Raw genomic sequence first — 21,670 nt, forward strand, 5'->3', positions numbered from 1 at the left:
TTGAAAAAACACATGGTTACAGTCGAGACAGGGAGAACACACACACAAACACACACGCACACACACACAAGGGTGTTCCACAACAGGGAAACTGGGAGTATTTCCTGTGAGATATACTGATAAAAGTTATGCCCTAGTGCCATAGCAATCATCAAAGTTGGTCCTAATGTGGAGCCTGCCTTTGCCCCTACCGTATGTTGTGCGATGAAGGATGAAGATTTCGCTTCATGAACAACCTAGTCATTAACACATCCCTAATGTAAACCCCTACTCTTACCCAGAACCGTATCATTATATGGGTAGCCTACCAACATGGGCTCTCAAACCACTGAGGCCAATTTACCAGCATGGAACGTCAAAGCCCTCAAGATGCTTTCATCAGCTGGGATGATCAATCCACACACAGCCTCTCACCATCATGCTCAGGGGATTCCCAGGCTGCCCAGTCCCAGTCTTACCTCCAACATTATTACTGTCTCAACTCAACTTTCCATCCCACGCCTTGCCTCCTGTGCTGCCCGATCACGCTGTTTACCGAGTCTCTCAGCACTCTGAATAATGGAACACTACACACTGCACATCCTGCTCTGCTTCACTGCCCTGGTCAAATTAACAAAGGAGCCGTAATAAGCCTAACAAAGGTGTTGTGTGCCCACTGTTCCCTGAAACTACTGATGCTTTTTCCATGAGTCTACTCTCCTCTCTGGACACAAGCAGTATTGATTTCACAATGACAGACACCAATGGAAGACAGTGGACATGTCTAAAAATAATGTTTTATTTAAAAAAGAAAGAGAAAAATAGAATAAAGCTTTTTAGGTCAGAGCTGTCACATGACAGTGAAAAATATTAATTACCAGTCCACATTTCTAATCCAACAAACATGAACATTAAAGTTTCTATATTTAATCGTTGTTGAGCACAAAATCATAGTTAGGTATAACATATACCATAAATAATACAAATAAATATTATAAATAAATAAACATGCAAAATGTGTCAGCTGGTCTATATTGTATCCATGTGGACAGACATAGGCATTATTATTCTTCATCCATGAGCTCACATTCACTTGTTATTTTGCAGGCCAATTTAGAAGCAATCCCTTGCTTATTACAACACCATTCAAAACGTTAAAACCCACCCAACAGAAATGCGTATTTAAACTATTCTCATGGGTTCTAGAAAACTTTATATAACAGCTTCCTGTTTGGTCCGTTACGCCCTGTCCAGAGGAACACAGTGGCAGTGAACTAAATTAACCCCGCGCACACAGAACTTAGCGGTCACACCCCCTGATGCCATGCAGTGGCTCTCTGATATGGACCCCCCCCCCCCCCGCTGTGTGTTGAGAGCTACCTAAAGCCTTCATCCCATCCACTACATTGACATTATGTCTGTGTCAACTTCATTATCCACAACATGCTAACGCTTTTCCTTTCCATAGCCTGTTTCAGGGTACACAGACTGAACAGGGCTTGATCAGTATATATCGCTTTCATACCCCCCATGACGCATACCGGTACTCACTCTACTAAGTACACATCTCTACTAAGTCTACTTGAACCAGTCATACCCCTAATGACACATACTCACTCTACTAAGTCTACTTGAACCAGTGGTGAACTAAGACTGACCCAAAGTCGGTCTCTATCAGGCATCTACAGGCCAATGGAAGACCGGGGCGCTTTCAGTAACCATGCAGCTGATGGTCCTGACGACAGACACTAAAGATGACACTGACCATAAGGACACCTGATAGGAACACCTGCTGTCTCATGACAAGGCCTGTATCTCCTCTGAGTACAGGATCAAGATTCATGTTCACACTGGGCACATGAAGGTCCTCTTTCCCAAGGCGCCTTTAAGGTGCCTGGATGCCTGTTTTTTACAGTGCTCTATACTGTACAACTAAATTGAAATACTACTGGGTAGCCTACCAACATGAGCTCTCAAACCACTGAGGACGATACGAACCAGAGAAGCCAAAGCAATCCTCTGGCAACCTTCTGGTACTGGCCAATTGACCAGTAGCATGAAACGTCAAAGCCCTCAAGACGCTTTCATCAGCTGAGATGACGCCACACACAGTCTCTCCCCATCATGCTCATGGGACTCCCAAGATGCCCATCTCACACTGTGGAGCAGACCACTGGCTGAACCTCCACTGAGCAAGGCCTCGATTATACTCCCTTGTGGACACACGCACAGACACAGGCAGCTGCGGCTACCTCAGAAAGACAGATGTTCAGATTCTGACTCCTTACTCTGCTTGGAGTATGTGGACTTAGACGTTCGCTACACTGCTCCTTCTTCTCTTCAGCTTCTTTCCTGCTGTGCATACACACACTTCCTTCTTTCCATGTGGAACACAGAGTTTACATGGGTATTTTAGGGCATTTCAAATACAGCCATGCAATTTTATTGGGTCAAAATACTTCTCTCTCATCCCACTCTTGACCAAAAAGAAACAGCTAAAAGAAACAGTGGGGAAAAGATAGATAGTCTAAACTAAGCTTCAGCCATTCAAAGGAGCTCCACCATCAGTACGACCATAAGCACTGACGTAAGGTGTGATGTGATCTTTGCCGCGTCTCCTCTGATCTTGGGAAAGATGACCCTGGGCTGAGAAGGAGGAGGAATAGGACGCTCCTGCTTCAGCAGCTGGTACTTCTTGACCACTCTGGTGTAGTCGCGCTCCCTGGACACACACGTGTAGTTGCCGTAGTTTTCGGCGCCCATGGCGGGAATGAGATGCAGGCAGTTGGAGCCGGCCTGCTGGCAGGCGCTGCTGTGGCGGCCCTCGTGCTCCCAGGTGTAGGTGGCATGGTGCGAGTCGATGGGGCAGGACAGGTAAAAGGGGAAGTCCAGCGGGACGGAGTGCACCAGTCTCTGGAGGTCCGGCGATGACATCAGGGTGGCCCGCTTGGTTCTGGTGGAGCTGCTGGACGCTGGGGAGGCGGCTGTGGGAAGCAAAGTCAGACATGGGTGTTAACGAACATGAGACAGAACTAGAATTGCGTTTCCGAGGAACTGCTAGAGTGGGTTTGATCAGGTGCAGTTTGGGCACACAGACCAAATGTTATCTGCATTAATGCAACATCCAATAAGCCAAAACGCAAAAATAAGGCGGTTGCTATGCTGGTTGCTAGGGTAATCATGCTGGTTGCTATGCTGGTTACCAGGGTCACATTATAGTGGTAGTTGCTAGGTTGTTGCTAGGGTAATTAAGGTGGTTGCTAGGGCATTGCTAGGGTAATTATCATGGTTGCTAGGGCGTTTCTAGGGTACATATGGTGGTTGCTATGCAACATAACATGGTTGCTATTGGGGTTGCTAGGGTAATCATGGTGGTTGCTATGGTGGTCGCTAGGTTAACATTATAGAGGTGGTTGCTAGGTTGTTGCTAGGGTAATTAAGGTGGTTGCTAGGGAATTGCTAGGGTAATTAGGATGGTTGCTAGGGTGTTGCTAGGGTACATATGGTGGTTGCTATGATAAATCATGTGGTTGCTATGCTGGTTGCTAAGGTTGAAGACAAAAATGTGTATACAGGTCATGTACTGTACATGGTCTACTGTGGATCTACAAAGATCTGTTTGACATGGCTTGGCTTTAAAAAAAAAAAGATGGGACAGCGCTTCCATCTTTTTTTACATGACCTTTACAACTGGTGCTGGCTAGGCATTGAACTGGGCTTCATTCGAGGATTCCAACGGTACCTCATTTTTGAAACTCATTTTCGGACATACGGGTCAAAAGTTACATGCACACACCTTTACAGATACAGATAGCCCAGCCCAGCTGCCAGATGGCTTAGAACTCCAGGCCAGGTGCAAGCTTCACCAATTAGAGCTGTGATGTCATAATCAAAATTCAAATCCTAAACATTCCGCCATTAATTTCAATGGTTGCTATGCTAAAACGAAAAACAGGAATAACGCAAAAACGACAAGGGGCAGCCACACGAAAAATTTAAGCAAGCTACACCGGTTCGGACATGAATTGGAGTTGGAACCGTGTCGATAGCTCAAACGCTCTAGGAGCAGTAGTCCTTGCAAAAAGTGGGTGAATAGGAAGATACAAGAAAACTTAAGAAGAACAATAGTAGGTTGCTGGATCGCTGGATCAAACCCAGTGCATATGTCTGACCTCAACATGCCATTGAGTTATGAACCAGAAACAGCTGGAATCTTTCCTTGGTCTAAAGCCTTCAGGGAAATCTGGGGGAAAATGTAGTTATACTTAATGTTCACTGCAACAGCCAAAGGAAGGGCGTAAAAGGAAAACAGTTCAGATGGTCGCTACCTGATTTATTGTGGCATACGTCTGTTTTGCCGTCTGCAATGTTCTGAATACCCCGACTGTAAAAAAAAACATAAAATAGAAATGAAACACTGCAACATGATCCTTGCATGGTATGATCAACAACATGACAACATGATCCAATGCATCATAAATAATCATAATCCCCTGAAACATTTTGCTCTGAAACATGCAGACATCAGATCAAAACACACTGCATGCATAGCATAGCATTCTAAGCAGCATCATTTTTATGATGAAGACTTACGGCATTTCAGCAGTGCATCCTCTAGATGTCCAGGAGCAGTAGGGGTCGCGAGCCAGCACACAATCTTCACAGGACTTATTATAATCCTGACAGTGCTGCAGGTCCATGTATGACATCTGCCCTGGATATCCCACCATTAGCTTCCTCTGCAAATGGAAACCAGCATCAGTGCTCTGGATTTATGACTGCAGCTGACCTTTCAATGTATCTTGCCAAAATCTGATTTGGGATTAGTCGCTGTGCTTTGGGTGAGTTATCACACAAACATCATACTATACTACACATATTAACAAAGATATTGTGTGACAATGTGTACAACATACATGTCTATCTGTACATGTTTACCATAAGCAACATACATTACAGTAGTGTGTGACTATATAATGAGATTATGCTACGAGCCCTAATTTGAATGATGGAATGGTGCACAATCAAACTACAATAGTGCAAAAGTAAACTAAAGCTTATTTTCAATTAGCCAATGAGCACAATCCTGTCCAGTCATGGGAGGGGTAGTGGACTGCTCCCACATTCTGACACTTTTCACAAAATGAACAAAGTCTGAAACTAAGCCTATTTGTATAAGTTGATAATTTCAAGTGTTTTCTTAATTATATGGCTACAGTACAGTGCTCCTGTTTAACTAACTCGTTTTTATTTGTTTTATGTTTTTATGTATTTTTTTATTTTATTTTTTCTATTCCATTTGTTCTTACATTTTTGCTGTAAAAGAGCTCTCTGGGCTCGGTCAAATTTCCCTGAATAAATAAATTACATTATAACAATACTGCAAATGATCTCATCTGACTGGGCGGAGTATTGTGGGGACGTATGTGTGTGTGTGTGTGTGTGTGTGTGTCAGTCATACCCTTTTTGAGTCGAGCTTCATGGACTGGATGGGGACTGTGAGGTTGTACAAGCGAGTCTCTGAGATGATGAAAGCCCTGAGGTCATTCTCCAAGATCTTGTGGATGGTTCCAGTGTCTAAACGACATGGAAGGCGGTGCAGACATGAATGACTCATCACAGACGCTCATGATTAATTGATGTGGGTAGGAATCAGCCTGGTCACTGACGGGGGGCTTCTACATATTTCCAGGGACTTAGCAGCAAATCCTGAAGCAGCACCATACAAAGCACACTTTGCTCAACTCTATGGAGTATACTTGGGATACTGTGTGAGTTCTTCGAAAAACAACTATTCTAGGTAACGAGCGGTTTCAATCAAGGGGAAGAAATCGGACAAAGACAACACAAACTACATGTACCAAATAGCAGTGCAAAATATGACCGTTCTCAGTCATATTTTGCAGTTTGCATTTTCATTTCTTATTGGGGGTGTAACCAGAGACTTTCTAATGAGGAGTCACAGCACTCAAAAAATCCTCCATAGAAAGGCATTGGATTAGTTTGAAACGCCAATATGGCAGTTGTCTACACATATCCTGCCCCTTCCACGGCCAAAAGTCGACATGTGAATACATCGTGTCAGTCAGGGATGGACTGGGACAAATATCCGGCCCTGGCATATTTGGCCCAAGCAGCCCTCAAATCGGTCGGATACACCTTATCAAATACACAATCCTTGCATTGCCCTTAAATATACATATATTTACAACTAAGTGTCGTGCAGCACTGAAAATGGACAAATGTAGGTCTCAGTGGCTATTGTGGTGGGGAAAAAAACACACCTACCCATTCAATTCAAGACCAAAATTAGCACTCTGGTAAGTGACACAGCCTGACTAAGTTTAAGCCCATGCAATACTGAGCAGTAGAGTGAATGTATATTCTGCAGAATACAGTATTTAACCCAATTTAAGATCTGTGCAAAATCTGAGGCTGGAGGAGCTGTGCTTCATCCTTTATCCTCACGAAGGGGTCAAAGGTCTTCCTATTTCCTATATGCAAAAATCCAATCAGAATTTGGCGTTCAAATTCTGACGTTTTGGCAAACCAATAAGGGATATGACATCAATCCACCTTACAAAGCATTTTTGGAATTGTCATGGAAACTTTTCTTACTTATCCGCAGATAACCTTTTGCCCTCTTACTTTTATTAATTTTCTTGTTAACCAAATATACAAGTGCACCCCAACAACTGTCAGCAAATGCCATATTCTTCAGCTGGCAGACTGCAATCAGCAAAATAAAGAGCTGAGTGACAGACTGAGGTTAGTAAAAACCTGACTTATGAAGAATAAATAGCTGATGGACAGGCTAACGTGTCTCTGACCGCAAACACTTGCTGTGTTCAGATGGCCCTTCTCTACAGAGAGTACAATACTGACCTTTTGTTGTCTGTGTAGCCTACACCATCACTCTGACTGATCAGAGGTAGTCATGGAGCACATGATCTCCATATTCAAGTAGGATATACAAGCAATTATGAAAGAATAATTTCTGCTTGAATTCAAAGTATCATTTCAAATTATTTTATAGGCTACATTTAAACTATACAATGCTCAGTTGATAGCATTAGCAAAAGTTCAAAACATTACTGAAGCCTATGTGTAAAGAACTAAGTTACCTAGATTGTTGTAGACCTTAATGCAATTAATTAATACCAGTTATAGGGCAACTGAAACAACAGAAAACAAACAGGGCCTATTGGTGGAAATATGTCATTCCTGTAGGCTATACTACCTACCTACATTGCTGGTACATTTTAGAACAGTACAGCTACAAGAACTAATTCCTGTTAATGTCTTTCAGTAGCCTATCCTTATATACAGCTTAGTTGGCTTGTGCATTTTGTAGCCGTTGACGTTTTGTAGCCTACATTTCCGTCAGTCTACAGTATTTTAGGTTGATGTGGGCGCTTGAGACCAACATACCGCAAAATGTCTTCATCTTGGGTGCAACGGTTGGTTTGGGTAGTTATTTCACAAAAACTGCCTAGGGCCTAGCGCTAGCGAGGGTCATAATAACAAAGGTTTGGGCATGTTCCCATCAAACGAGCACAAAACAATGCACAAAGGCCTTTTGGGGAGATCCTTGCCAAAATAAAAACCCAAACATTATCTATGCAAACTCGTACCAGTTATAAGCCATATTTTGCTTGTTTATTCGTTTGTGTACAGAACAAGTTAGCCTGTGTAATGTCATGACTGGATTTTCTTTCCATACTCTGGAACAGTGGGACAGTGTTTGCATCCTTCTGGCCACTGACATTCTATGGGCTAACTCATTCCATATTACAATCACAAGGGCAAGGAGACAATTACTGTACATAATCTTGTTTTTTGGGTCAACTGGTCTTTTCAGATGAGTTTTCACTCCTGCAGGCAAGGGCTCAGACAAGGGCTATGAATAATTCAGTGTTTATATGATGGTTGACCATTTGATTTTTGGTAACATTGAATTGCTACGGCAATCAACACCCTTCCAGCACCTGTTTCTGGAGCAGGCATGCTCAAAATCTGTTCAGAACTGAACACATGCTCAACAACATCCGTTCAGAACTGAACATTCAGTCTCCCCTGCTCTCCCTACTTCACTAACTACCGACCACAACAGCCTTAAAAAGTCACACTGATCATCTACTGAATCATTTACTATGCTATGAGGGTGGAATGAATGTGCAAAACATGTTCTAACATAGTTTTAAGCATCTTTAAACTTACATATGTATCAAATCAATGAAAGAATGCAGTGGACCTAATTTGGTCTCTCCACCAAGTCTAGTGAAACCTTAGCCTGACGTAGTCATACTCAATTCTAGTCAGAATATGAGTCTGATACTGCTCCATTGGGACGTAATTATGGGGCGTGTTTCAACCGATACAGGGGGGGGGGATGCCTCTGCACTCAATTGGATAGACCTAACCAATCAGAGCAACAAAATAGCTTACCGTGAGGTGTAGGAAGAAAACACATGAACCATCCTTCTTCTCCTATATCCCCTCCGTTTTTAAAAATAATTCTGTTGAACAGTGATATGCTACAAACATGTTAAACAGCTGGCAAAGGCTGTCGCAAATCCCTCGAGCAGGTGGTCAATCAGAGATTTCAAACGAACGAGGGAACATGTCGCAATGCAACAGCGCTGTTTTCCCTTGATGAAAGTGAAACCACGAGTTTTCCCACATCAACTTTGCCCAAAGTTTTCAGAAATAATTGTTTTCAGTGACACAACCTCATTAAACAATATGAATTTTCCGTATGGGATCTTAAAAGCCATGTATCCTTCTAGCCACAGCGTTTTTGTTTCAAACATAAGCCTAATCTAAGCGTGCTCAGATGACGTGATCTGACATTGCTCACCTGTCCATCATCGTAAAGCCTGATTTGATTGGTCCGCCCGATATAGGGCGAGCATACTTCCACCACAATGGAGCAATGCCAGACTGAACTTCCCGAACTCAAATGTTGTGGGCGGGACTAAGTTCGGAATGGCACCCAGGCTAGTGAAACCTAACACAATTAAGGAAATAGCAGGCTGCCAAGTCTGCAGGATGTGGCTTGTGGGCCTTACCAATGTGGAAGTTGCCCAGTGTGTGTGTAGTGTGCCACACAGCTTACCAGTGGCAAGAACCAACACATTGTGTGTGTTGTTGTTAGCTGCCTCAACGCGATCCACTGCGATCTTGGTGTAGTTGTTGCTGCTGACGTAGAAAGGAGTGTGTCTGTGGATGGGATGAATCCAGTCGGTCATTTCTGAATACTCCTTGATGACGGTGATAGTGGCAATAGGAAGGGTCTTGCTGTTTCTAACACACTGAAAAAACAGACATGCAATGGAAATAAGATCAGAATAAATGTTCAAAGGGCTTGCCATAGGTAATGACATAACTTTAACTACATTCCATGTTTAAGTGCTTGTGTTTGTTTGTGGCATGTGTGTTTAACAACCTGAAGATACATTTAGTCATTTTGTCATTCAGTTTACAAATCATGTATCCAAATTCAGATGTGTTTGTGTGTGTGTTTGTTTTTTTTTGGGGGGGGGGGGGGGGGCAATGTTTAATGAGGAAGCGATGGATGGGGTCAGGAAATAGCAGAAGGTCAGATGTGGTACAGATACTGCAGCCACTTGCTGCCACAACACCAACATTATGGGTTTAATAACCTGTGTGCACATAAAATGATCGAAGGTAACTATTGTTGACTTGGATAAAGGTGTCTCCAAAAATATACATTAAAACATTTTGGACACGAAGAACTAATGAAAAGCACTATTTTCGATCTTTTCTGAGGGCTGACACATGCACACCCAAATGTGTGTTGGTTACAACACACCCATCAACATAGCACTAACCACTATGCAAAAACAAAGCCAAATGGCATCAAATTACTGGCAAAACATTTAAGTCATGTTCCATGCGTGTTCCATTTCAGAAGCGCTCATCTAGAAATAGGGAACCCCATTGGCCACTACACGCTCTTGGAGTCATACAGGCTGATTTGAGATTCAGTGTTTCCACATCTATATGTTATGTGTTTTGTGTTTCCATGGGAACATGGGAGGAATCTAAATAATAGGAAAAGGAAAATGTTATGTCGGGGGGAATACCAGGACACCGTGGTACAATACTGACGACCACGGAACACTACACCCAACGGTGCTCAAGCAAGAAATGCTTTCAAGATGTTTGTTTTGGAAGTTTGACACTTGTTTTTGAAGTGCAAGTCTGTCAATATTATCTTCTGTGTGGACTTATGACTGCAGAAAAACTCTGGACTAATGACTGCAGAAAAAGCACACAAAAAACATTTCAAGGTGTTCAGGGTCCAACTTTTTTACACTCATAGAAGACTGAGGCCTTTTCCTCCATCTGGACAGCAGTCCAGTTACGAGTAGCGTCGGAGAAAGAGCTGACATGTAATGACTCATCTGCTGAGTGGTGAAACCTGACCATGACTCTACATGTGTGTGAGGTTGCAGAGAAGCTGACCTCAGCATTTCAGGTGTTGGGATGCAGAGAAGCTGACCTCAGCATTTCAGGTGTTGGGATGCAGAGAAGCTGACCTCAGCATAAGTATAAGTATAAGTACTCTTTTGATCCCGTGAGGAAAATTTGGTCTCTTCATTTATCTCAATCTGTGAATTAGTGAAATACACTCAGCACACAGTGAACACACAGTGAGGTGAAGCACACACTACAGTAATTCCGACGCAGTGAGCTGCCTGCTAAAGCGGCGCTCGGGGAGCAGTGAGGGGTTAGATGCCTTGCTCAAGGGCACCTCAGCCGTTCCTACTGGTCGGGGTTAGAACCGGCAACCCTCCGGTTACAAGTCCGAAGCGCTAACCAGTAGGCCTACGGCTGCCCCCTGTTGGGATGCAGGGGAAGAGAAAACATCAGAGGTTCCTTACCGCTCCTGGTCTGGGGTTGGGGACAGGGTCATTGTAGCCTTTGAAGGAAGAGTTCTCAAAAACTCTGTCAATATCCTCCATGGAGTAGATACAGACTGCAGTTGAGTTCCTGGGGAACATTTGGCAGAGATTTTAGAAAGATCTGATCAGTTTACGGAGCTAAAGGTCATTTACAACAAAACAAATGGATTCCAATCCATCACACGTTTTGTCAAATTCAACAAGTTGCTGCTCACAGACCTCTGGCTGTCCTCAGTTCTGTGTGTGTGTGTGTGTGTGTGTTTTGATAAACAGTGCTGTAACCAATTGGAAACCAACAAAGTGGCTTGGACCTAGACATAGGCCTAAACTATTTCAGCCAATCAACATGCAGCTTCAGGAGCATAGAAAGGAAGGCTGTAGTTTCATTGGTTGTTGAGTTCAAGCATTAACAACATTCCTCCAGAATCACAGTCTGTAAAATTCAAGTTAAAGTTTACCAGAAACACAATATACAGTTGGGAATTGAGTCAAAGCCAACCACTGGTCAGATGCTGCTCCACCATGCCCGCTAATACTAATCTGAATAATAATCGAATAATAATCAGTACCCCTAACAGACATCTTTAGAATGTGTGCATCTGACAGAGCGGTGAGCAGCAAAGGCTTTCAAAGACAAACAAGAAACACAAATGGAAAGTTGCGTTCATAAGAGTGCTTATCCCTGAGGCACTCATAGACTGCTAAATAAAATATTTTTTGATGAAGAAATGCTTTTTTGTGCCTCATCCAAATGCCATTACAACAGGGCCCTGGGCCAAGAAAAGAAGAACAGGTGAGAAGCAAAGCGCACCAGCTACTGAAGAAGAGAGCGTAGACCCTCGTCCTCCTCCAATCAGCCTCATGCTGCACGTGGATGTCCTGGAGACGGTTGAAGTAGAGCGACTCGCTGGGGATTCCGCACACCAGCCGGGCCTTCAGGAATGAGGTCCAAATGTTCTGGAAGAACCTCTTGGACCCGCCCTCATCTGCCTGCGGAGGGAAGGTGGTGGTCAGGAGCAGAACGTCATAGAACAACATGAAACTCAACTGACCTCAGCTCAACTCAAAGTTGGACAAACAGAGCGGGCATGCACGCAATCACACATTCTTTGATCATGTTAAACCCATATAGGGCTCTCACAGACTGAGGAAGAGGCAGAAAAATCCCACCCAAGCACACCTGTCAGCCCCATCCTCAATAAACAGACTGAGCCAATAAAACCCCCCAATAATAACAAACAAGACCTCCACATTAAACAATTAATTCCTCTGCTCGGAAAAGCAATGCATGTCTTAAAAATCCTGAAATAACAAAAGCAAGAGAGTGAGTATGCGATCAGTCATTCTGCGGAATTATGAGAACAATGCTGGTTCTCACTGACAGACAAGCCTATGGCCTATGGCTCTCTGCTGATCAATGACCAAATGATGCATTTCTAACCCCTTACAGCACGACTTGTAAAGAGACTCTACACAGATCCGGGAGGGCCCATTCATGAACCCATTCTCTAAGGTGAGCTAATGGCTATGAGGTCTAACATTACAGTGAGTCACCTTTCTAGAAGTTTCCAACATGACTCGGATGAATAATGTAAACTCAATCCACTCAGTGGCATCCCGGAAATAAGATATCTTAAGCAGCATTACATGCCAGTTCTAATCAATGGGCCAATGATTTAGTAATGATGGAGACTGTACATTAGTGTATATATATATATATATATATAAAATATGTAATATTTTATAATATATAAAAAACACCTTCCGTTCATTGTGAATTACAGGAAGCCTCTACTATCAACAAAAACAATAGGAACAATCTATGAAGATATGATCGCTAAACCAGAGTGCTTTTTAGTGTCAAGCATTCTTTTCATCATTGCCATTGGTTACTAGATCTATAACATCTAGTATTCTGGAAAAGTGTATGAGTGTGTGTGTGTTTAAAAGTATAAAGGCTACTATATGAGTATACCTTGCACACACGAGCCACTCTGGATATCCAGGGGTCAGCCTCTGGACTGCTATCAGAGTTCTTCTCACGGACGAAGACGTAAATCTTTTCATTGTCAGGGTCGTTCTCACGGGGAATTGAGAAAGCTGAGATAAAGGTGGGTTCTACAAGGGTTTTAGGGAGAGAACACACACACACACACACACACACACACACACACACACACACACACACACACACACACACACACACACACACACACACACACACACACACACACACACACACACACACACACACACACACACACACACACACACACACACACACACACACACACACACACACACACACACACACACACACACACACACACACACACACACACGGAGAGAGAGAGAGAGAGAGAAATAAATAAATACAATGACACTAAAATAACTACCAGTACTTCCTTTTTTTTCTCCATTCATGACCATCATGATTCATCTGGCTTGACTGTTTTGCTGACAAGGCCACCATAATGAGCAACTGAACAGCACAGTTGTGGCAGAGCGGAGATAAGCAGCCAGTCTAATCTGCATTGTGGTGACTGGGGCTAGGTGGGCGATAGCATTATCACTGCAGAAAAGAATATGACCAAGGCTACTTCAGCAGGGCAGGGTGCAATTAAAAGTCTGCCAACGCTGCAGACAGCTGGCATGGTTGGCATTTTTGGTGATGGTCAGCTGGTGTGACTAAGTGTGGGAAGTGAGGGAATCAGCATTTGTGCGCACACAAGTCTGCATTCATTTAGCAGCTGCTTTTAGCCAAAGTGACTTCCTGTACAGACGCACATTTTTAGAGGTGGGCTTAGGTGTGCTCTCTGAGAATTGCACCCATAATCTTTTTTTTTTTTTTAACACTTTTTTTTTTTTATTTGTCAATGGTATCATAAATTGGCATCACCAAAAGCCCAAATAAACACAACAAAACATACACACAAGAAAAGGAAAACAACAAAACAAAACAAAACAAAAGTCTGGATTGTTATGGCTCTAAAATGACCAATAAAGTATAATTTCAATCATTCAGTCATTGATATATATTCCATTTCCACCATTTCTCTACACAACTACACAACATTCCACTCGTAATCTTATCCTGTGTGTCAAATCCTCCATTACGTACATCTCTTTCACAAGTTGCACCCATAATCTTGATATTATTAGCACCTTGATATTGTTAGCACCCTGATATTGTTAGAACCTTATTGATATTGTTAGCACCTTGATATTGTTAGCATCTTGATATTGTTAGCACCTTGCGCTACCAGTTGCACTCACCTGTAACCCACTTGTCGTACATCCACACGTTAGTGCGCTTGCCTGCGGTCCTTCTGAACTGCAAAGAGCTGCCATCCTTGTACAAAGGGGCAGCGGTGTACAGATCTCCATCTGGAGAGGGCGAAAAAATTATGAAACCATCTCAAATATTAAGTCAAAACCAGAAAAGAAACTTTGTATAAGCTAATTGTAACTTGGATGTGGGATGAAAATAATCTAGGCTAGAAATACAGCATTTGTTGTGTACATCAGAGGTTGCTGTTGTAACCCTTATTAGTGAAATTTGGTGCTTGTTACTCGGCACAGCAGGTCAGTATATCAAGCTATCAAGCAGGTCAGTATATCAAGTCTGTACATGTGGAACAAGTGATCCCTCACTAATGAAAAAACAATGAAGAGAGCTTACTTAGGAGGCCAGGAGGATATGATATTAAATGTGTCCTCAGACAACCTTGTCTGCCAGAAAACGCTTGAATTTCTTTTTCACTTTCACTAGTATAAGTATAAGTATATATACTCTTTTGATCCCGTGAGGGAAATTTGGTCTCTGCATTTATCCCAATCTGTGAATTAGTGAAACACACTCAGCACACAATGAACACACAGTGAGGTGAAGCACACACTAATCCTGGCGCAGTGAGCTGCCTGCAACAACAGCAGCGCTCGGGGAGCAGTGAGGGGTTAGGTGCCTTGCTCAAGGGCACTTCAGCCGTGCCTACTGGTCGGGGTTCGAACTGGCAACCCTCCGGTTACAAGTCCGAAGCGCTAACCAGTAGGCCACGGCTGCCCCTAATACAGTTATGTGACTCAGTTTTCAAGTGCAGGACTTTGTGGCAATGCAATGGCCTTTTTTGGTTAGTCAGTTCATCAATCTGGAATTTCTCTTGATGGAATCCATGAGGTGATACAGACATGCAGCCAAAGCATCCTCAGCTTTCAGATAACCACCCACCCACTGTAAGTCTGGTATCCTAGCATGCCTGCTGAGGTCTGGCCACAGAGATAGCAGCTAAATATAGTCAGAAAGCCTCTAGTAGTCTGCATCAGAGTGTAGCATTAAGCATGTGGTATGATTTACTTACCCACTGAGAGGGATAAGGAGTTCTGTGAGAATGTGAGTGGGGCGATTCCTATCCCCTCAATGCTCCCGACTACCTCACAAGAACGATTGTTCTCTTTGGGGAACTATATAGAAAGAGAGGCATTATGTTTAGCACACAGTGATTGTATCCAGTGGTAAACAGCAGTAAAGACACTTGCGGTTGTCTTGGCAATGAGACACATGGGACACATCTGCATGAGTTTTAAGTCATAGGATGTGACCATTAAGGCAATAGACCAGTAGGTGGCACTCAATAAAGTTAACTTCAAATAACATTATCAGTGCAACATGGCTTAGTTTGATCATAAACTATGATTACAGGAGAGACTTCTAAATTAAGATGTAAGAGTTAGATGTAACCCTTACACCAACCCAAAGCATGGCTTTGAAGTCTCTCTCTAGTTCATGATGAAACACTGTAAGCACTCCATTAGTCTGTCTGTGTGTGTGTGTGTGTGTGTGTGTGTGTGTGTGTGTGTGTGTGTGCGAACGTGTTTGTTTATGTGTGTGTTTATATGTGCATAAGTGTGTGTGTGTGTGTGTGTGTGTGTGTGTGTGTGTGTATATGTTTGCGCACGTGCAGGTGTGTAAATTCCTTACCAGCCTCCAGCATTGGCGCCACTCTCCATCAGTACCACAGACGAACAAGCCGTCCAGGAAGTCTTCAATAGTCGTGACAACATTCTCACAGGGGCCCTAAACCAAGGACAAGCTTTTATTTGACTTGTTTATGGATGAATAACACTAATATCAAATTCAGTACATTGTACTATTTCACTGGCAAAAAAAGTTAAATGTAATATTTGATATACTAACTCTGATAATATGATTACATACAGGGTTGGGTCAGATTACATTGAAATGTAATCCATTACTGACTACAGATTACATGGCAATATTTGTAATCAGTAATGTAATCAATTGGATTACCAAAACATGTAACATAATCGGATTACTGTAGGATTACTTTTTTACACAACTTGCACACGACATAGCCTACACATTCTTATTTTCCACTGTCTTTAATTCAAAGTTGTTGCGATATTGCCAAGTACTGAACACATTTTTCCAGACTGCATTGTTTGCATGATAATATGTAAGTAATCCCCAACAATGTAACTATAATCTGATTACACTTTTGTTTCATAATCTGGGTTGATTATAGTTACCTGATTTTTGTAATCTTGATTAAGTAATCCAGATTACATGTAATCCATTACTACCCAACCCTGATTACATACAACTGTTGGTGGAAAGCTGTGCTTGGTAACCACACCAAGTAAATAATACAAAGTAAAAATACATATAAAAGCTCACCTCTCTGCAGGAGTGGTCTGATGAGAGTGTATAGTTCTGCAAAAAGAAACAAGTAATTTCACCTTTCAAAACGTTTCACTTCAGAATCAGAATCAGCTTTATTGGCCAGGTTTGCGTAAACAAAAAAGGAATTTTGACTCGTTGACTTGTACACACACATATAAGAATAAAAAATAAAAACCATTAAAGAATAAAAACAGAACAGTAAGAATAGAATGATCCGGGGGGTAAGAACAGTTCGCCCATTGTCTAGATTTATATAACCAGATAAATCACCAGATAAAGTATCATCAAGTCAGATAGGAATCAGCACATGAATGCGCACTGGGTGTTCAAGGTTAGCATGATGCGCTCAGCTTGTTGCTCAGTTTAGAACTTTTACACGAAACATTCGGTGCCATTTATTTCGGGACTTCAAGAACTCACAAGCTCCACAAAAGATGCTACGGTCCTACGGATATTACGTATCGGTGTGTGATCACAGCCTAGCAGTGCAGGCAGTAAAACACTGGCGATAACGGCTGAGACATAATAAGATTGGCATAATCACAGGTGAGTGTGGTGGAGAGGACATATAGGATGACATTTAACCTACCTCCAAAACATGGCCGTTTTGTAAATCTATCTGAAGCACGTAGTTAGTTCCTCCGATGAAGAGACTGTCAGATTTCCCATGATAATAAAACACGGTGTGACTTAAATTTCTCTCGTATGGAAAGCGGTCTTGAACTCCATCTGCAAAGAAGAAAAAAAGCGTTCGGTCTAGCCTCTCCTGAACACAGTTGAGAGATAGGATGCAGGCTTTTTTTTGTGTTTCGTATCTAGTGCTGAAAGTGTGTCCTATACATTAAAATGTTCAATGCAATTGAGAGAGCGACTTTATTTATTTAGCTTATCTAAGTGCCCGCTTTTCTTAATGCGCTTATTCCAAGCGGCTTACAATTTGATTTCTAACGCAGTGCCTTCTCTAATGGGATACATTTAAAAACTGTAGAAGTGAATAATTTTCCAGAAATTACGTATAGTTTATCAATTACAACATACCAAATACTAATTGCACACTACGACAAACACCAACAACACTTCACCTACGGCTGGCCAATGTTAGGCATATCTGAACTAGGTATTATACATTCAACGCCACCCCTTATTAGTAGGCTATAGTAAAATAATAAACATTATTGTCCCAGTGGAAAAGATATAGGCTCTGTGACAAGGTGACAAATTAAACTGTCAACTTACCCTGACGCACATTGAGTCTTGGAATATCCCGTGGGTTCCCACAAAACACAAATGTTACGACGAAGCTCCATACACAAAAGCGGAACTCAGACAGAGACGGTCTCATTTTGGTTGATAAACTTCATATAGTATGGGTTCCCATTTATTCACAACATTAAAGCATTTAAATGGGCGATGTGGGATTACCTTCAATGGCCCCGCCCGTAGGCTAGGCTACACCTCGTCAGACGCACTAATTAATTATCAGGCTCAAATTTAACGCGACAACTAAAATTCTTGGATATTACTCTCGTTCTCGAAAAATATAGGCTACCACGCATAGGTTTTACAAAAGTAGCCTATGCCTACCCATTTAGGCTACATTTACATGTAGTCTAATTTAGCTGACGCGTTTGTCCAAAAGAATAGAACAACAGTGCGAATAACGTGGTTGGACTCGGAGTTTTGCACTCTGAGGGCGGCCAGCATCCTTGTGATTTGCGGGCGGCTACAGTTTTGTGGAGCTCGATAAGTCTGATATTCTATTAGGCTATTTATTTTGGTCAACTTCAGCCAAATGCTTCTAATCTAGCTGTCCGGTGTGCGATACCATTGGGGAACTTTGCTCTGGCTCTAAATGACTGGGAAATAAAAATAATTATTTTTAAAACAAAATATAGCCTCGCGGTGGTTCCAATGATCTTGTTTCAACTCCAGGCCGTGTGGTGTCGCTGTAGGATACTACCAGCTAAAATAGGCTGATAGAAACAGAAGAAGAAATTTTCACATCAGCTGACGCGGGTGGTTATTAGTCCATCAACAAAATGGTACTTCAGAATATGTTTTTTTTTTAGAAACGGCAACGTCATATTAAGCTCTTTGTTTGATCGTGTTATTGCCTGAGATTTTCCAAGAGAACGCCATCTGATGATGACTTAAATGCCCTTGTATAGCTAATTTAGCTTGTGCTAACCACAAGCTAACGTAAGTTGTAATGGGCTGACAAAAATGTTGTTCTCATTGAGATCTAAATTATATGGTGTGCACAGTTAAGATGTTGTCTTCTTCTAGCGATTCCGCTTCTGTGGTGATTTGGACTGTCCAGACTGGGTTCTTGCAGAGATAAGCACGCTGGCTAAATTGGTGAGGAAGCTCCCCTAATTTACTCAGAGTTAATTGACATTGTTCAGTTTGAGCATAGCATGATAATGGATTACATTCAGTTGGCTGAATTGATTTACCTTTTCATCCGCTACTGTCCTCTTCCATCCTGTGTAGTCCAGCGTGAAGATGAAACTGCTCTGTGTTCAAGTGTTGAAAGATCTTTTAGAGGATGGCATTGACGTAAGTGATGTTGATAGAATAGGTCTATTTCATATTAAGTCATTTTCATCCAATAGCATCATGACTTTGATGACCCCTGATACAGATCTACCGATTTTTCTTTTCAGTATGATAAAGTTGAAAAGTTGACATCGGATGCAAAATTTGGTAAGACGATTATCCCAAGTTGTGACCTCATGGCAATCCTTAGTGCTGTTTCATTGAGTTTCCCCAACTTAAATTCACATCTGTTGCAGAGATGGGAGACATCAAAGCCAGTATTGCTGTGCTTAGTTTCATTCTCACCAGCGCTGCAAAGCATGACGTGGATAGTGAATCTCTATCAAGCGAGCTTCAGCAGTTAGGCTTACCTAAAGGTAAAGTTGCAGTCCTTTTATCGTAGTGTCAGCATTCTATGGGAAGTTCATTGGATTACAATCTTTAAACACAACATTTCTACAAATATTGTTACCTTGGGTATTGACCATTTGTTTGAATTATTCTAGAAGTCCAGGTTTTTCCATATCACAGTGTTTCTATATGCTAATTCCCCAGAACACACCACAGGCTTATGCAAATCCTATGAAGACAAGCACACAGCCCTTCAGGATAAACTAAGGGAAAGCAGTTTGCGACGTGAGTATACAGGTGACAAATGACACACTACTGATCAAAGATCTTGGAGCGTAGAATCTTGCTGCTGGTTCTAAACCAAATCCCATCATTCTGGAGAAGTGGGATCTACAGTAGTTTGTGGCTAAATCTGCAGCTCTCTAATTTGTCTGAGGTCAGGGTTAATGTTTTGTGGGGCCAGTGATTACTGACCCTTCTGGATGACAGAGTACATCGGGAAACAACCTCTAAATTCAGATTCATGTTCAAAGGGATGGCTTCCCTCCCTAAAACTCAGCTAATACTTGACAACAACTACATTTATTATCTGTGTGTGTGTGTGTTTTCAATTTGACACCACTGCTTGTACCTTCACTTTCATAAAGTTCTTTATTTAGTTTGTAATGTTTCATTTATGGAAACCTAAAGATATATCCATTCCTCCCCTTCTTCTCCCTGTGTCTCAGTGGGTCGTCTGGAGTCTGTGTCCTGGCGGGTTGACTACACGCTGAGCTCCAGTGAGCTGAAAGAGGTGAACGAGCCTTCGGTGCAGCTCCGACTACAGGCCCAGGAGCCAGAGTCGGGCTCCACACAGACCACCGTGGTGGCTATCACAGCAGACAAGTTCAGAGTACTCCTGACAGGTCAGTGCACTGCCACATGATGGGCTTTACACATCGTGTAGTCCCTCTCTTGCAAGTAGCATCACAGATAATATGCCCCATGTCATCTGGTAATGTAGGAAGCTAACAATGCTACTTTACATTTAGTCATTGAACAGACGGTTTTATCCAAAGTGACGCACAAAAATGAGGAATAACATTCTAGCTATAATACAGAGGAGAGCAGTTAATTCTACATCAATTACAGTAGCACTGATAACATTTATCTGTGTATAAGTAAGTAAGTATATATACTCTTTTAATCCCGTGAGAGAAATTTGGTCTCTGCATTTATCCCAATCCGTGAATTAGTGAAACGCACTCAGCACACAGTGAAGTGAAGCACACACTAATCCCGGCGCAGTAAGCTGCCTGAAACAACAGCGGCGCTCGGGGAGCAGTGAGGGGTTAGGTGCCTTGCTCAAGGGCACTTCAGCTGTGCCTACTGGTCAGGGTTTGAACCGGCAACCCTCCGGTTACAAGTCCGAAGCGCTAACCAGTAGGCCACGGCTGCCCCTAATAATTAACTTTGCCCCTAGTAATTAACTTAATGTTTTTGCTAAATTCTTATAGGCAAAATGAACGTAATGCCACATTGATTATTTTCTTTGGTAGAGCATATGCCACTATTATACTGAATCATTAATTTGTTTCAATATTGGCAGATGTATGTCAATCCACCATACTGACAACACCACACACACTATCCCTAAACATTTCAAATTGAGAATAGCAGGCAGCTATAATCCACAGACTTTGAAAATGATGATGATGATGATGATGATTATATTTTATATGCACCCTTTCACTGTGTTTCAGAACTCAAACAAGCCCAGGCCATGATGAATGCCCTACAGTGACCCACTGAATGAATGTAGCACTATTGTATCATTCACGTATTTCATTGATCAACGGAGAATACCCCACAGCACTGTCATGCAGTTTTGTACAGAAGTGTATACCACCTTTGGCCTTGTGTGTGTTGTGGTCTATTATAGATTATATATTTGCTTTTTCACATTCCTTGAGGGCCTGTGCCTTTTTCATTGCATTACCTATTCCATGATGAATATCTTTGCCTCAAGCACATAATGTTTTATATGTTGAATGCTCACTTAATGTACAGTATTAAATTGATTCATTTGACGAATTGTGAATATTTTGATTAGTTACCGTCATACTTGTTGCTTGCTACATTGTGTAATCTTCCAAGGTGATGCTAAGGGTTCTGGATGGTACAGCCGTGC

At 42.2% G+C, this 21,670-nt stretch overlaps 2 protein-coding genes across 5 annotated transcripts; one reads left to right on the plus strand and one right to left on the minus strand.

The window, feature by feature from the left end:
- Positions 1-1,332: 1,332 nt before the first annotated feature.
- On the minus strand, positions 1,333-18,060 carry sema7a (semaphorin 7A (JohnMiltonHagen blood group)). Its single transcript, XM_076266761.1, has 14 exons — positions 17,848-18,060; positions 17,201-17,340; positions 16,606-16,641; positions 15,889-15,984; positions 15,269-15,371; positions 14,187-14,297; positions 12,886-13,028; positions 11,722-11,900; positions 10,890-10,998; positions 9,098-9,293; positions 5,441-5,556; positions 4,573-4,718; positions 4,308-4,363; positions 1,333-2,963 (listed from the first exon to the last, which is right to left on the minus strand). The coding sequence occupies exons 1-14, from the start codon at positions 17,951-17,953 to the stop codon at positions 2,527-2,529; spliced, it is 1,974 nt and encodes a 657-aa protein (XP_076122876.1). The 5' UTR covers positions 17,954-18,060; the 3' UTR covers positions 1,333-2,526.
- commd4 (COMM domain containing 4) lies at positions 17,051-21,569 on the plus strand. 4 transcript variants are annotated; one of them, XM_076266798.1, is made up of 8 exons: positions 17,051-17,157; positions 18,898-18,969; positions 19,105-19,170; positions 19,278-19,317; positions 19,407-19,526; positions 19,705-19,797; positions 20,229-20,405; positions 21,243-21,569. In XM_076266798.1, the coding sequence occupies exons 3-8, from the start codon at positions 19,117-19,119 to the stop codon at positions 21,281-21,283; spliced, it is 525 nt and encodes a 174-aa protein (XP_076122913.1). In that variant the 5' UTR covers positions 17,051-17,157; positions 18,898-18,969; positions 19,105-19,116; the 3' UTR covers positions 21,284-21,569. The 4 variants fall into 4 exon arrangements, with proteins under 4 accessions (XP_076122913.1, XP_076122892.1, XP_076122899.1 ...); XM_076266777.1 differs by lacking the exon at positions 17,051-17,157 and adding an exon at positions 18,563-18,653; XM_076266784.1 differs by lacking the exon at positions 17,051-17,157 and adding an exon at positions 18,569-18,653 and having other exon boundaries at positions 19,705-19,785.
- The last annotated feature ends 101 nt before the right edge of the window (positions 21,570-21,670 follow it).

The sequence above is a fragment of the Alosa pseudoharengus genome, unplaced genomic scaffold (assembly GCF_046254945.1).
Source record: "Alosa pseudoharengus isolate Yale_2024_CS ecotype anadromous, Long Island Sound unplaced genomic scaffold, YU_APseudo_1.1 YU_APseudo_1.1_scf_10, whole genome shotgun sequence".
Taxonomy (NCBI): Eukaryota; Metazoa; Chordata; class Actinopteri; order Clupeiformes; family Clupeidae; genus Alosa; species Alosa pseudoharengus.